Below are 14,299 nucleotides of genomic sequence, written 5' to 3'. Positions count from 1 at the left end.
AAAGTGCTGATCACAACAGGTGAGGTGCAGCAGTGGTTAGTTTAGTGTCACTAATCCTGCTGTTAAGCAGCTCAAGAACTCTTCTCAGATGGGTTTTTTGATCAGTAATGTTGTTGTCTGGACCCGGAGTTGTGGTAGGAGGTAGTCAGAGGACTTATATAATCATCATGGAATTTCTTAGAGAATATCTGCAAAACCAAACTTGTTGATAGAAGTAGAACCTGGAGAATAGTCGGTTTGACTGATGATTCTGAGCCTTAATTTTTATCTAAAGGAGACCGTTGAAGTTAACTTGGATAAAGCTTGGAAAACAAATCCCAAATGCATGCCTTGGAACCTTTTAGATGATTGCAGAGTAATGAGAATTGCTTTTAGACGGACGTCAGTCAACCACACTAAAAAACCAAAACAATGGATAACCGATGGATCTGATGAGATGCCCTCATTGACTACTAAGAAATCTAAAAATTTGCAGGATAACAAGCAAAAAAGTCATTGTTGTCAGTTTTGATGTGCAGGATCAAAGGGGCCCTGAAGTACCACTGTTATTACTGATTTCATTGTTACAGGCTGTCGGCTGAGTGTTGAAACATTACACTAACTCCTAAAATGAGCTTAGGCTAGTGTGTTACAAAGTTTCTTCTTTTTTTAAAAACAAATTTGCTTGCCTTTATAGAGCCTACATTCTTTCAGTTCATAGAAGTAAAAACAGGTATAACTACCAGCATCAACAAGAGTTCCGCTCCACTGTATCATCTCACTGACAGATGCCACAGTAAGTCAGCCGTGTGCAATGTAAGGGAACTGGAAATATCACCGCTTGCGTGTGAGCTTTACCTTTGGAGAAATGTCTGAAAAACATGTTTCTTCTTAGAGTCTGTAAAGACCTTGTACTGGGGCTGGCACCTTTCAGATGTTTCCAGCTACTGTGGACACACCTGCATATTTTTACTCTACAGTCACATGCCTTTTGTTTAACTCAAAGGTGGATTATCAACCAGGCAACACTTCCTGGTTTTGAGAACCTACATGTTCGCTGCATGTCAGTTCAGAGAATTTGCTCTTCTCATGTAAAAGCAAAGCCTTTGTTCATTTTTTTTTTTTTTTTTTTTTTTTAGTCAAATCAGCATCTGCAGAGGAGATGATGCACAAAAAAAACTGCAGATCGTCATTTCAGGACAACAGGATTATGTACTGCTACTGTTTGGTGAAATGAAACGGCTACTTTACTGCATCAAATGATTAAAGGTACCAAAACAAACGTATGAAGCATAAGTATATAACTATTAATATGCATAGGCTATAAAAAGGACTAAAATTAATGGAGGGTTTCTGATGCTGCAGAATATAGGAAGTTACTACCCAATTGTAAATTCTATTTGGTCCATGTCTTCAGCTCCCCCTGCTGTGTGACACTTCGTATTGTACATTTAATTAATTTAGAACGAGGTTATTAGAGTTCACAACACCCAAATTAAATAGTAAGTGGGTATGAAAAAAACTGAAAATCCCCAAAACTAGACTAAAGATTATGTATTTATATAAATGACTGAAATAAGACACACCAACATGCAGGAAATATATTTAGTTTTTCTCAATTTGATCACATCTGTGAAAAATGGCTGGTATTGATTCACATGTTTACTGAGATTGGGATGTCTATATGACTGGAGATAAAATAGTGTTTTGTATGCCATACCTATTTTGACCCTCTCAGATTGTACCCGTGATAATATAATTTCAGTCATATCACTGTAAAAACTAAAGCTAAGGCAGACACTGATCAAAACAAAGCAATAGCAAACAATTTGAAATGACAATAACTGATACTAATATCTATATGTGCAATAAAGTGAATGAACGCCATGTTTTTTGGCTTTGATGTGTTGTGTTGTTGCTGTTATTTTGAAAAAACTGGGAAAAAAAAATCTGCCAGAAAAGCAATTGTGAGTATCTGTTCGCAAAGCATTAAAAGTCATATTATATTTTTCATGTGGAAGTAGGATAAAAATTTCGTTCTGCTGGTAGTAGTGCACGCCTAATCTAAGGGAGTAAACGTAGTGACGTCATTGTTGAGCGCCTCTGCTGGCCTTCGAAATGGGCTTGACTCCTGAGCCTTGATTACTTCAATTGTCCCCTCCGAATATCAACTTTTTAATAAAGAAACTCCTGTTCGCGATGACATTTGGAGGTATGTGTGCAGGTCGAGACGAAGCACGGGCGTTTATTAGAGGCTCCCCGCGCGCTGCCATCGTAGTTATGAGCTGATGTGAGTCGAGCAGGGCTGGAGTCAGTTCATTTAGCTTTAGCCGTGGGGCTAACTAGCCTGAACCTCTGGGCTGATGCACAGTGATAAATTATAGCGATAGGCGAGTGGCCTCGTATAACATTAGCTACAATTTAAACTCGTCGGCTACGCTTGGTGTTGCACTGCGAAGTGTCACACTGTCACTTCTTTCTCCTTAAAAGTAGGATTTCTAGTAGCTAGCTAACTTTAGCTAAGTCAGCTAACGGTAAACAGATTTCCCTGGAGTGTAGCGATAACAGGAAGAAAACTCTTGACTTATTACAGCATTAGTTGAATAGATGTTTCTAGATGAAAATTCACATTGTTTCCCGTATAGTTGTGCTGAAAGAAGTCTGGATTCTGGACTTTAATTAATTAATTTATTTTTTAATATAAGCTTTTTCAAATTAAATGTGTGCTAAATTAGCAAATGTGCCTTTTAGGAGCTATCCAAAAAATCTGTCAGCATGTTTTTATCTCTTTAGAATGTGGTTGTGTTTGTATAGTAAACAAGCTGATATGCATTGTAACAGTTATATTTCCAACTTTAAAACTGCTCAAGTAGACATGGAACAGCTGAATGTTTACTGGAGGGGGGCAGGGAGTATGTGAATTGGATGTATTGCACTTAATTGCAGTGGTGTTATTGTATTGTAATGTGACTGTAAAAAGTAGTTAATATAAAAAAAAAATGCTACGTTTTTTAAAATGGGGCAGTAAATTACATTTTGTCAGTTGTAAGATGTTTATAGTTTTATATACAGCTGTCTGTGTGTAATAAACAGTAATGAGTATTCATGTATTAGTACTATGTATGTACTGTTAATGTGTATATCAAGCAGCTTAAGGGTTTGTTTTCCCAGTCAAATGATTTATTTTTTCTTCTACAGTTAGATATGATCAGAGATGATTAACAAAATTCTGTTCTTAGATCAGCATAGCTGTACCTTTCAAAGTAGACTCATTTTTGCCAATTTCTAGCTCCATATTTTCTTTTACGATTCTACTACAGGAACTTTGAATAATTCAAAGTTATGCTAACTGAACTTGTCAAACAGAGATAACATCAGAAAAATCTGTTTGAAATCAAGAGTTTTGAGCCTGAGATTTTTTTTTGCTTGTGCTCACACTGGTCCTGTTCTTTGGAACAAGCTGCCTGCTGACCTGAGATCAAGTACAATTATGCATACATTCAAAAACAGGCTCAAAAACTTTTTATTCACACATTGTTTTATTATATTTTGCCGTTTTCACTTCCTGAATGCATTGCAAACCTATACTGGGATTTTATTTATTTATTTTTTGTCTTCTGTGTTAAGCACATTGAGTTTGCATATAATAAATGTGCTATATAAATAAAATTGCCATTGCCACAGCAAATACCCTAACCTGGTTGTGTTTAATATGTGCATCGTGACTTTAGCAGTATATATGAATGACCAAAAAAAAGGAAACCATAAGAGGTTTGCTTTAGTGCTTTCTTTCTGTGGTTGAGGGTAAACTAACACAACTTGTGGCCGACCATAAAGCCTACAAATCAAAGTTTTAAGTACTGATGCAATGAGACAGTATTATGTGTCTTATTTTATTGTATTTTTCTTTTCAGGTGGTTTGGTAGATGAGGTGAACCAGGTGATTTCAGAACTGGTTCCTGTGCGGGCTGACTGGCTTGCAAGTTTCAGTTCCTGTGCAGTACAATAAAGCTACTGGCTTTGTCTGAGGATAGCAATGAAACCAGCTCAGGAGCGTAATCAGGAGTGCCTGCCTCCTAAGAAAAGGGATCTCCCAATAAGTAACAGCAGCAGTGGAGCTGGAGGGACAGTGGGAGGTGGGGTTCCAGTCGGAGGGGCTAACAGCGGAGCTGGCAGTGCTGCTGGTGGTATTGCAGAAGAGGAAGTTGTTTCCATCCAGAATTGCGGAGCCAGCAGTGAAACTCAGGGAGGGACCCCCTCTGGAGAGTGGCTGCGAGCTCAGCCAGGGCTTCATTATGGAGTGGATAATTCTGACAGCATACCAGCAGTGCCCGTTGACCAGTACAGTATGCTCTACAAAGTGGCCCTTCCATCTGCTACCTACTCACCTACCAGTCTACACCCAGTGTTAAGCCACATTTCTCCAGCCTATACTGTACACTCTCCCCTCCTGCAGCATCATCCTGGCATTCCCTATCCCCCTCTTGGTTATGCACAGATCCCTCATTCTTCTCTCCAGTTTGTCAGTTCCCCTTATGCAGCAGTACCTTACGCGCTCCCCCCTGGGTTTGTCCCAGGATCATTAATCTCTCCCTCAGGGACCATCCCGCAGCCCCATGCTGTGTCCCACCTTGTTCCCTACCCATCTGTCATACAAGAAGGTGTTGTTTCTCCACCTCCTCAGGCCCAGGTGGCTGCTCATACCTTTGCCAAAGTTGCAGCTTCCAGTGGTGTCCCACTGATGCTGCCCTCAGAGCAAGCTGCCCAGCAGCACCTTGGTACTGTTGGAGTCCTGCCTGCAGCAGAGCTTAGCTCCCGAGGGATGCCCGTCTTCTGCCACCCTCAGGGAGCAAGGGGTGCCACTGCCGTCAGAGACTGCCACAGTTCCCAGCAAGAGAATGAATTGGAGGTGAATGGAGGGGACAAAGAGCAGGGAGCCAGAGAGGTTGTACCAGACTCGGTCTACACTGCCAGAAATGCACGTCTACCACAGGTTGCATGCAGCTCAGCATCACAGGAGCACAGCCAAGACAAAGTCCTGCAGAACCGAAGACTGGAAGAGAGAAGTTCTCCTGGTCAGCGCAGCACTCCGGACAGTGACCTGGAGGTGAGACACACTTATGGCTTTCTAACGTACCCTCTAACAGTGAAATGGTGATTTAATGCCTCTTTACAAGTTAAGGCACAAAGAATAAACCAAAGTTAACAGTTAAATAAGAAGAGCCAGGAGTTATATAAGACAGTGTGTGACATTGTTTCACGTGGTGGTGGTCAGAGGGCCCGGTGGCGCCAGTGTCCGGCAGCCTCGCCTCTGTCAGTGTGCCCCAGGGTGGCTGTGGCTACAATGTAGCTTGCCATCACCAGTGTGTGAATGTGTGTGTGAATGGGTGGATGACTGGATATGTAAAGCGCTTTGGGGTCCTTAGGGACTAGTAAAGCGCTATATAAATACAGGCCATTTAGTTACAGCTTAAGTTTTGTGTCACCTGATGCAAGGAAAATCACACCTTTGAACATGGCAAACAGAGCACGACCAATAGAGAATACTTTTGAAGAAGGGTCTAGAAATGATGTCCATGCAGATCAAACCATTTTACAGCCTTTCTGTAAAAGAAGTCAGAGGAAGCTCTATGATTTCTGTCTTTTCTGAGGTCAGTTAAAAAAAATAATTTGTCTGGCCTGAAATCTCTTGTTGGAGAGTTGAAGATTGAGGAACTCGATAATTAAAAGCCACTCATATTTTATTTTATTTTTTTGGTTTCTTCAGGCTGCTGTGAGGGAGCATAACAAAAGCCATTTTTAAATTGTTCTGTGAAATTAAAAGTTGTTCAAATAACTACTCATGTATTTATTCAACTCTCAGGTGCAGCAGGTGGTTGGTCGTTTGGTTTCCTCTAACCAAAGTGGTATCGGAGCACGTAAAGAGGTCTCCTTTGCTCCCTTGAACCTCTCTCAGGGTGGCCACAGAGCCAGAGATGTCCACGGAGAGAGTCCAGGTGTAATTTCCAGCCGAACTGCGTACGCGACGCAGACGGCGAGTTACAGTGATCACAGAGTCACCGCCCTCCAGCAGCAAGCAGGACAGCCGGGCCACGCTGTCATGTTTGCCAATGGGCAACCGGTACTTATTCCCTTGGAGTGTCATCCGCATCAGCAACCACAGCAACACTACCCGGGACAGGCTAATGATGCCTCAGCCAGCCATGCCTCTACCACCATGGCCTCCCCTAGCCCAAGCTTTAAAGCCTCTGATTCTTCAGCCAGAGTGTGCCTCTCCGAAAGGGTGGAGCCAATCACAGCTCAGCAGCAGCCTCTCCCGCAGCCTCCAGTCCAGCCTACAGCAGATGTGACTCAGGCCTTAACTTCAAGCCTTGCTCCCGCACCGGCTCCTTGCAACCCGTCGCACTTCATGAAGGGGGCAATTATTCAGCTGGCTACTGGGGAGCTGAAGCGTGTGGAGGACCTGCAGACTCAGGATTTTGTGCGTAGCGCCGAAGTGAGCGGAGGGCTTAAAATCGACTCCAGCTTGGTGATGGACATCCGCGGCAGCCAGCAGAGACCCGGTCTGGTGTCACTTCATTTTACTGTAGGGGAGCAGCAGAGCAAAGTGACCATCGATGTGCCCCCGGAGCACCCCTTCTTTGTCTTTGGCCAGGGATGGTCATCTTGCAGCCCCGAACGCACGGCCCAGCTCTACGGTTTGGCCTGCCATCATCTACAAGTTGGTGACATGTGTGTGTCCATCACCCTGCAGCAGCAGCCGCCGCTTCCTCCACAACAACAGAAGCAACCACAGCACCATCATTCACAAACGCAACAACAACAACAGAACCTGTCCAGGACTATAAGCAAAGCCAATGCTACATCAGGACCTGGTCACCAGCTAATGGGGCCTCCAGCCCCTCAGCAGTCACGGCCGCCATCTCATTTCAGATTGGACCGCATTCACAGAGAACGACAGAAGGATGGAGAGAAAGATTTGGCCGATAAAGAGGAAGCCACACAGCTAGGGGCTGTAGGGCGCACTGAGTCGCCCATCAGACCAAGTAGGACCTCAGGAGAGCATCCAAGGAGCCAGAGCAGTTACCACTTGCACACAGAAGCCTCTGCTTTTGCAGAGGCAGGGATGGGAGCAATGCAGGCTGCACTAGGTGCCTCACAGAGGCGCTGGTCCTCGCCTGGCCTCCGAAGATACAGTATGAAGGGAGACGAAGGGCCACGCCCTCAGATAATCAGCTCCAGCCACACAAGGCCTTCTTTCATCCCACAGGAGGTCAAACTGTCCATTGAGGGGCGCTCTAATGCAGGGAAGTAGCATCACATTTGGTAGCAACTATAGATGAGACTGCCACAAGTAAGAATGAGTCTGACAAGGAGAGAAAGAAGAAAACAAAGAGTGTGAATGTATCCTCAGAATGTTTGAGATTTTGCACACCTAAAATATACAAAAAAACCGACCAGATCTTTGTCTGTCTGGTGAGAAGTTCTGATTTTGTTCGAATGCCACTCAGCCAAAGGATGCAGACCTATTGGTCTCCAGCCAGCTGAGTTCATGGGAGGGGGGGGACATGAAAAGCGGAGTAGAAAGTATGTAGCTGAAGAAATGCCTACCATAGAGTCCTTACACACTGCATTTCTCTTCCTCCCTCCCTCCTCCGTCTCCACTTCCTCTTAACCATACTTGGAGGTTTCCATTGCATTCAAAACACTCTAGCTTCCTTTTTGACCAGACCGTCTCTTCAGAAGAACACAGACTACAGAAAAATAATGTATGTGTATCACAGTGAAGCTACCAACTCTGCAGGTCGTGATCTATTAAAAAGATCACCACCAGGGATCTTTAATCTGCTTTACTGCTAAGATCCTATTTCCATCAAAAGCATTTTTCCCCCCCCAAAAAATAGAGTTGCGGACATCAGCAGCTCCTGTGGTGATGTTGGCACTGTTGATGCTGTCAGTGTATGTTACATTATGCTTCTCCTGCAGGAGTCTGAAACCTCTGCTGTCAGCAGAGATGCTCTCTCCCCTCTCTCGTTTCTGCAAAGATCTCGTCTCAGGCCAGGTGTGGCATGTCCCACTTGTCTTACACTGAAATAGTGATAAATCAATCAGCTTGTTTGTTCAGCAATCAATTTCTCCTTCTCCAAAAGCCATTCACCATCATACTCTCAGATTTAGGTTGATGGCCCCAACGTCGATTTACAGAAATAATAAGCGATGTCACGCATTCCACTATTAACTTTCCCCCATGTAGGGAATCATTTTACTTCTCTCTTCACTTCCTCATCACCCAAACTGGTCGAGACAGATGGCCACGCCCCTCAGCTGGGTTCTGTCAGGCTTCTTCTCACTACTGTCACCAAGTCCTTGCTCATAGGAAGTTGTTGCACGACCTTTTACATTAGTTAAATGATTTAATTTCCCTTCCAAAGTCATGGCCTCCTCTCCTCAGTTTACCTCAGAGCTTTCACAACCAGACTGGGGAATTTAGTTTTCTCTTGTGAACTTTGTAATTAAGGAGGAGGCACCGACTGGTCATCACTAAAGCCACCCGTGGGAATGAGCCAGCAAGGTGTTTCCCTTTATACTTCGCTGGCTGCACTGCCACCTACAGCCCGGAGTTGGAGGGTGTAGTAGTTTTTTCTGTATATGAGTGGGGCCGTGATGTTCTAAACTTGACTTGCTCAGTAACCAGATTAAAGCAATAGTTATTTTTATGCTATGTGGCTTTACCGATCCGTATTGCCCTCTCCCAGGAATCTCTTGTGGGGTGTGGTAAATCTCGATAAATGTGCAGAGTGAGATCTCACCCTCTCATCCCGTGACTCTTAAAGGCGATGCACTCTTTTTAGTGCTCATTTTCGTTAATTTAGCAATCCTGCACAAACAAAGCCTTTGGGAATTTTCTCAAGAAGTCATTGTCCAAACCTGGATTTCTCACTTCGCTGATATTTTTTAATTTTTTTTATGGATTTACTGAAGTGCACATCCAAGAGATGCCCGGCTCTAATGAAATCACGATCATCATCGACTTCTTTTTTTTTTACCTTTAAAGTGTACGTTTTGCATTGATACTAGGGTGTCCTTTTTCCAGTGGTTCCTAAGATTTTCTTGTGTTGCACATAGCAGATGTCACATTTATTTCATACTGACCTTTAAATAGGAATCACAGTACAGTAGTTTATTTTTTTAATGAAGGGAATAGGTTTGAAGTATCGTTGTTGGGGGTTTGTGGCGAGAGGAAAAAAAAAACTGACTTGCGTTTCTAAATCTGTTTACAAATTAGCCGACATAAATGCTGCAGTTTCTTCCTTTGTCTTTCTTACAGGAGAAAAAAAAAGAATCCAAAAAGGGTGTAATTGAAAATAAGTGCAATTAGACCATACATTAAATCGTAATCAGACGACATTCCTCATTCAGACATTCCCATCAAAAAGTACTTTTTTTGCCATAGATATCTGGACTTACCTTTGGCAAGTTACTTAGGAATATTTCATGTATCTTTTAAATTCGACGTGTTCAGACAGCAGCATCAGTTGTGTGGTTGTTATTGTCATGTCTGGCTGAAGTGTCTGTGCTGTTATGGACTAGTTTGTTTGTGAGGTCCAGACACTGTTGTGTGTTTCCCTTATATCCTCGTGACTCACTGAACGTCTATCAGCAGATAGAAGGGGTCATGAGATTGAGCCTGAGCAGTTTTAAAGGATGGGTTCACATTTTTCTTTCTCTCACGCACACGTATTACTTATTCCTTCTATCCATTCTTGCTTGTATAAAGATTCAAAGCTACAGCGGTCTTTCAATGCAGTGTTGTGTAATAGTAATATTGGGCTTCAGGAGTCATATGGCAAAGTCGCACATTAAAATGACTTTTAGAAGTTTAAATGTAGCAGTTGTGCCATATCTATAAAAATAATTTAGTTTATTTTGTGTGCAGTTTCTTTCCGAAAAGTATTAACAATTGTAGGGATGTGGAAAACAAAACCTGTAACTATAACTGTTAGACAGTTATTTGATATTATCAAGTGTGTATTAATAACATGTCAGTATTTCTTTTCTTTCTTTTTAAAAAAAATATCATGGTTATCCTAACACCCGCATATCACGCTTGTTGGAGATACACATTGTGATTTGTGACAGCCAGACTCCTGAAGACCTCAAGTTGTGGAAAATGACCGAAAGAGTGAGACTGTGGATGTGCATAGTAGAGATGAGCTTCTTCTAAAGAGTGCTGGGGCTCAGCCTTTAGAGACAGGGTGAGGAGTTTGGTTTTTTAGAAAGGGCACAGAGTAGAGCTGCTGCTCATCCACACTGAAAAGTAACAGGTTGTTCGGACATGTGGTCAAGATGTCTCCTGCATTCTTGGAAGGTCCAGGTGTGTCCTACTTGGAAATCCCTTACTGTCCTTCCAGAAGAGCTGGCCAGCGAGAGCCGAGTCTGGATGTCTCTGTTTTGCCTGCTGCCCTCAAATCCCACTTAAGTGTCAGTGTAGGCCTGAATGAATCTTTTTACAGCCAGTGTGGACAGGAGGAAAGATTTTAACTAATAACTCTGTCAAACTTGATATGGACAGGTTAGTCAAACTAGCAAACATGTGAACCCAGACCTTTTTATTTTGATATCTGATCATCTGATAGGAGTTTTTCATTCTGTAAGCAATATACACAATACCTGAAAACATTTCACGTAGTCTTCTCTATGCAGTAACCTCAGTATTGTACCCTTCATTGTCTTAAGTACGGCTCTCTGAAGCAGCAGGGCAGGTCGGCGGATGCAGTCGTTCTACGCTGATTTTTGCTTTAAATTACTCTTCTAATAGGAATCTAAGCAGTGTTTTGCTTTACCACTTTGTATTTTATGCTCAGTGATTCTCATCGATGTTTATTGTCCTGCGACGCCACACATTACCATGGCGCGATTGCTAATTCAGCAATGTGTTTTAGGTCAGGATTCAATTGACGACATTTAAATGGTGCGAGCAGCGCCACCTGTGACTTTTCCTTTCTTTTCCCCCTCTGCTTTGGGAAGTATCCACTCAAATAAAGATGTCTAATGATCCACATCACTGATCGTCTGTTGCTGTAAGTAATTGCACTAAATGTCCTCCTTTACAGTGTTTGAAATCTGTTGGTAGTTTGAAGAGTTTCAAAATGTAAAGCACACAAAAAAATCACGGAGAAATCACAGGTTGTGCGTTTCTGTAGATAGCTGTATTTTTTGTATAGATAGCTTCGATGATGCTTGTCGTTAATGCCTTAAATTCTGCTTTGTACAATGTGTGAAATTTAAACGATGCTCCAGGTAGGCTCAGCGTCCCCGTTTCAGGTTGAATAAGAGCGAATCAGAAATGACAAACATTCATATTTAGATGTCTCAAAGGTTGACTGTGGCCTTTCTTTGGGACATGAACTCTGCAACGTTTTGTTTTGGTTTAATTTTTCTTTTTAAATTCATTTCCTATTCCGTTAAGTTTTTAATAGATTCTTTAGGCTCATATTTAACATTCAGATCGTTTTTCTTTTTTTTTTTTTCCAATATGTGGGAATGGAAAGGAGGCTTTTCTCTGCACTTTTTTTGTACACAAGACAGCAAAAGGAGGCAATCTATTAATTCCTCACATGCATAGACAGATGCACAGTTGTTTTTATTGTTGTTGCACAGAATTTGTAGGGTTTTTTTTCTTTCCTCCTTAGGAATTAATGGGTTGTGTTCGGTATTTTGTGCTCTGACAGTCTGAACAGCAGAGGCGGGTTTGGATAAGTGAGAAAGGCTGCATAAAGCCAAAACTTTTCTATCGGTGGTAATGTGACTCTTTTTCTTTCTTTCTTTCTTTTTTTAAAAAAAAAATGTTTTGTGGCGTTGCTTGATGGAATTTCTATGTGAACTACTTCCTGTTCATCCAGTATTGAACTACAAAGGTGAATTTAGGACGGTTTTGGTGTCGCTGATGTCGAATTAAATCAGGAGAAATGAGAACGGTTAAAAGTTTTAAAGAAGTTTGTGTATTTTCAGATATGACTTTGTACTATTTTTTTTTTCTTCCGCACATGGTGACACTGCTTTTTATGTGACGCATAACTAAAAACAAAACAAAAAACAGCATCTTTTTTAAATGCCTAAATCTGCAAAATATATGCAATTATGTAAATGTAACATTCAATCCTCAAGTATAATCCAGGTTGTATGAACTTTGTATAGTGAGTTTTAATATCGTATGGCCGTACCAATATGTATTGATCTTAATCAGAAGCCTTAGAGTTGTCGACCCAAAGTGCTCCCTTAGAATACCCTACACCTACCTGACTTTAACAAAGCATTACTATCTCTATTTTGTTGCGTTTTTATTTGTATCCTTTTTGAATAAAATAGATTTGTACTGTATATTTGTACCTCTCTGTGAACTACTTAGAGCGTTTTTTTTCGTTTTGTTTTTTTTGTTGTTTTGATTTGTTTTGCTGTTTTAATTCTATGTACTTTAAGGACACAAAGATATTGTATTTTTATTGTTACAGCTAACTTGGAGACATTGCATTTATCATGTTTGTTAAGTAAACACAATATAATATATATATATATATATAAATATATATACAAATATAAATATAAACAATTATCCAACTTGTGTGCTGTGATTCTTAGTCCTGTTGTGTGTTTATTATTTTAGAGAAACTGGTGGCTTCAGTTTTTCTATTGTAGTTTCTATACACCTACAATAGTATATAAAAGATCTTCTCGGAGGATTATATATAATATTAGTCCTTTTGGTGAAACAATGCTTTTAATTATAGTTGTGGTCAGAGGTTTACACGCACCCATCCCATCATGGCCACGAATGTTATGGTAACTCTTGGCTTTTTTAAAAACTGTTCTTTTCAGCTTTCATGACCAGCTTTAAGAATTGCGTGCACACTGGTTCTACACAAGCTACACCCACTTTAGAGGGAGGTTATTTTAGCTACTTTGTTTTGCTGCTTGTGAATAACCCATTTTACAAGTTGATCGTGAGTTTGTCATGTCACATCTTGACCTGTAATGTATAGCTGGTAAATATTGTAGTAGGGTAACACAATAACAGCTGCCGAACAAAAGTGCTCATGTCACATTGTTACACAGTATTAGCTTAGTTTTAAATGCATCATAAGCCAAATCATATAAAATGTATCAATTTACTTTCAGTAAATGGAAACATTCAGAAGCGCTCCATTTAGACAGAAAACGCTGATGTCTGTACACAGATGTCCAAAGTAAAATGCACACAGGTAACATTGTTATGTAAATTGTTTTTCTCATTTTATTATGTCTGTTATTTTGCAGGACATTTCTTGTTTCTGTTTCATCATTTCCTGATGGTCTTGGGGAGTATATCATAGCTGGCTATTTTGATGTCAGTGTCAACAACTACCCTGTCCGCCATAATGTTTATGAATTTCAGTCTAAGCGTGCATGGTGCCCACTAAAGTCCTGAGTTGTTATGGTGATACATAATAGACCTACATTTTTTAAGTTTGGCACTCAATGATGATCTCATTGTGCTTAAAGTTTAAGCTGTTAACCTTTTAAAGCATGAACCATGAAATAATTGCTATTATAATAAAAAGGGTTTTTTTGTAATTTAATGTTTTAAAAACTCTCAAAAACTCAAAAAGAGTCATTTATCAAATACTTTGTCCGTACAATTAAGATGCTTCCATAATCCTACTCAGCAGATTTCAGCCATACTTCAAACTTTAACCATCCACTGACAAAGCTGTTTTAGCAAGAAAATGACTTTTACTTTATCTATTTGCAGTGTATTTAGTTTAAAAAAAAAAAAATTACATGTTCCAAATAAAAAAATAACCTGTTTTATACGGGAATACTGTTTTAAAATAACTCTCTTACCTATATTGTTTCTTTTATTTTTATAATTCACTATTTTTATTCAAAAAGGAGCTTAAAAATCATAACAAATGTTGCCTTTTGCTTCTTAAGAAACAACATTTTGTTATTTCAATTCACTTGAATTATGCTCTTTCAGCTCTCCCGGAGACACACTCATTTTATAATTTTAAGAGTTTCATTGGGCACACACACACACACACACACACACACACACACACATATATGGCTTGAGTTATAACACCCTCTCTGGACTTTAGGATATATGTGAAAAGCAGCTGCCTGAATATCCATGTAAACAATTTTCATTTTTCCAGCCAGGGTTGGTCTCTTCGTCCATCCCAGCTGACACAAGGCAAGAAGAAGAGTAAAACCTGGAAAGATCACCCATCCTTCACAGGCCTAGTGTCAGACAGACTGACAACTATTAGCACTTACAGCC

At 40.7% G+C, this 14,299-nt stretch overlaps 1 protein-coding gene across 1 annotated transcript; it reads left to right on the top strand.

Moving 5' to 3' along the window:
- Positions 1–2,067: 2,067 nt before the first annotated feature.
- On the top strand, positions 2,068–10,038 carry atxn1l (ataxin 1-like). The gene is made up of 3 exons (XM_031758058.2): positions 2,068–2,191; positions 3,894–5,086; positions 5,843–10,038. Exons 2-3 carry the CDS (start codon positions 4,016–4,018, stop codon positions 7,292–7,294), a joined length of 2,523 nt encoding a protein of 840 aa, XP_031613918.1. The 5' UTR covers positions 2,068–2,191; positions 3,894–4,015; the 3' UTR covers positions 7,295–10,038.
- Positions 10,039–14,299: the final 4,261 nt, after the last annotated feature.

The sequence above is a fragment of the Oreochromis aureus genome, linkage group 1, assembly GCF_013358895.1.
Source record: "Oreochromis aureus strain Israel breed Guangdong linkage group 1, ZZ_aureus, whole genome shotgun sequence".
NCBI lineage: Eukaryota > Metazoa > Chordata > Actinopteri > Cichliformes > Cichlidae > Oreochromis > Oreochromis aureus.
The sequence above is the reverse complement of the archived record's forward strand: the minus strand, read 5'-3'. Positions and strand labels throughout refer to the sequence as shown.

Coding starts and splice junctions, on each gene's coding strand:
- atxn1l (XM_031758058.2), top strand. CDS start 4,016: ATGAAACCAGCTCAGGAGCGTAATCAGGAGTGCCTGCCTCCTAAGAAA. Junction 5,087..5,842: donor CTCCGGACAGTGACCTGGAG/GTGAGACACACT, acceptor TTCAACTCTCAG/GTGCAGCAGGTGGTTGGTCG.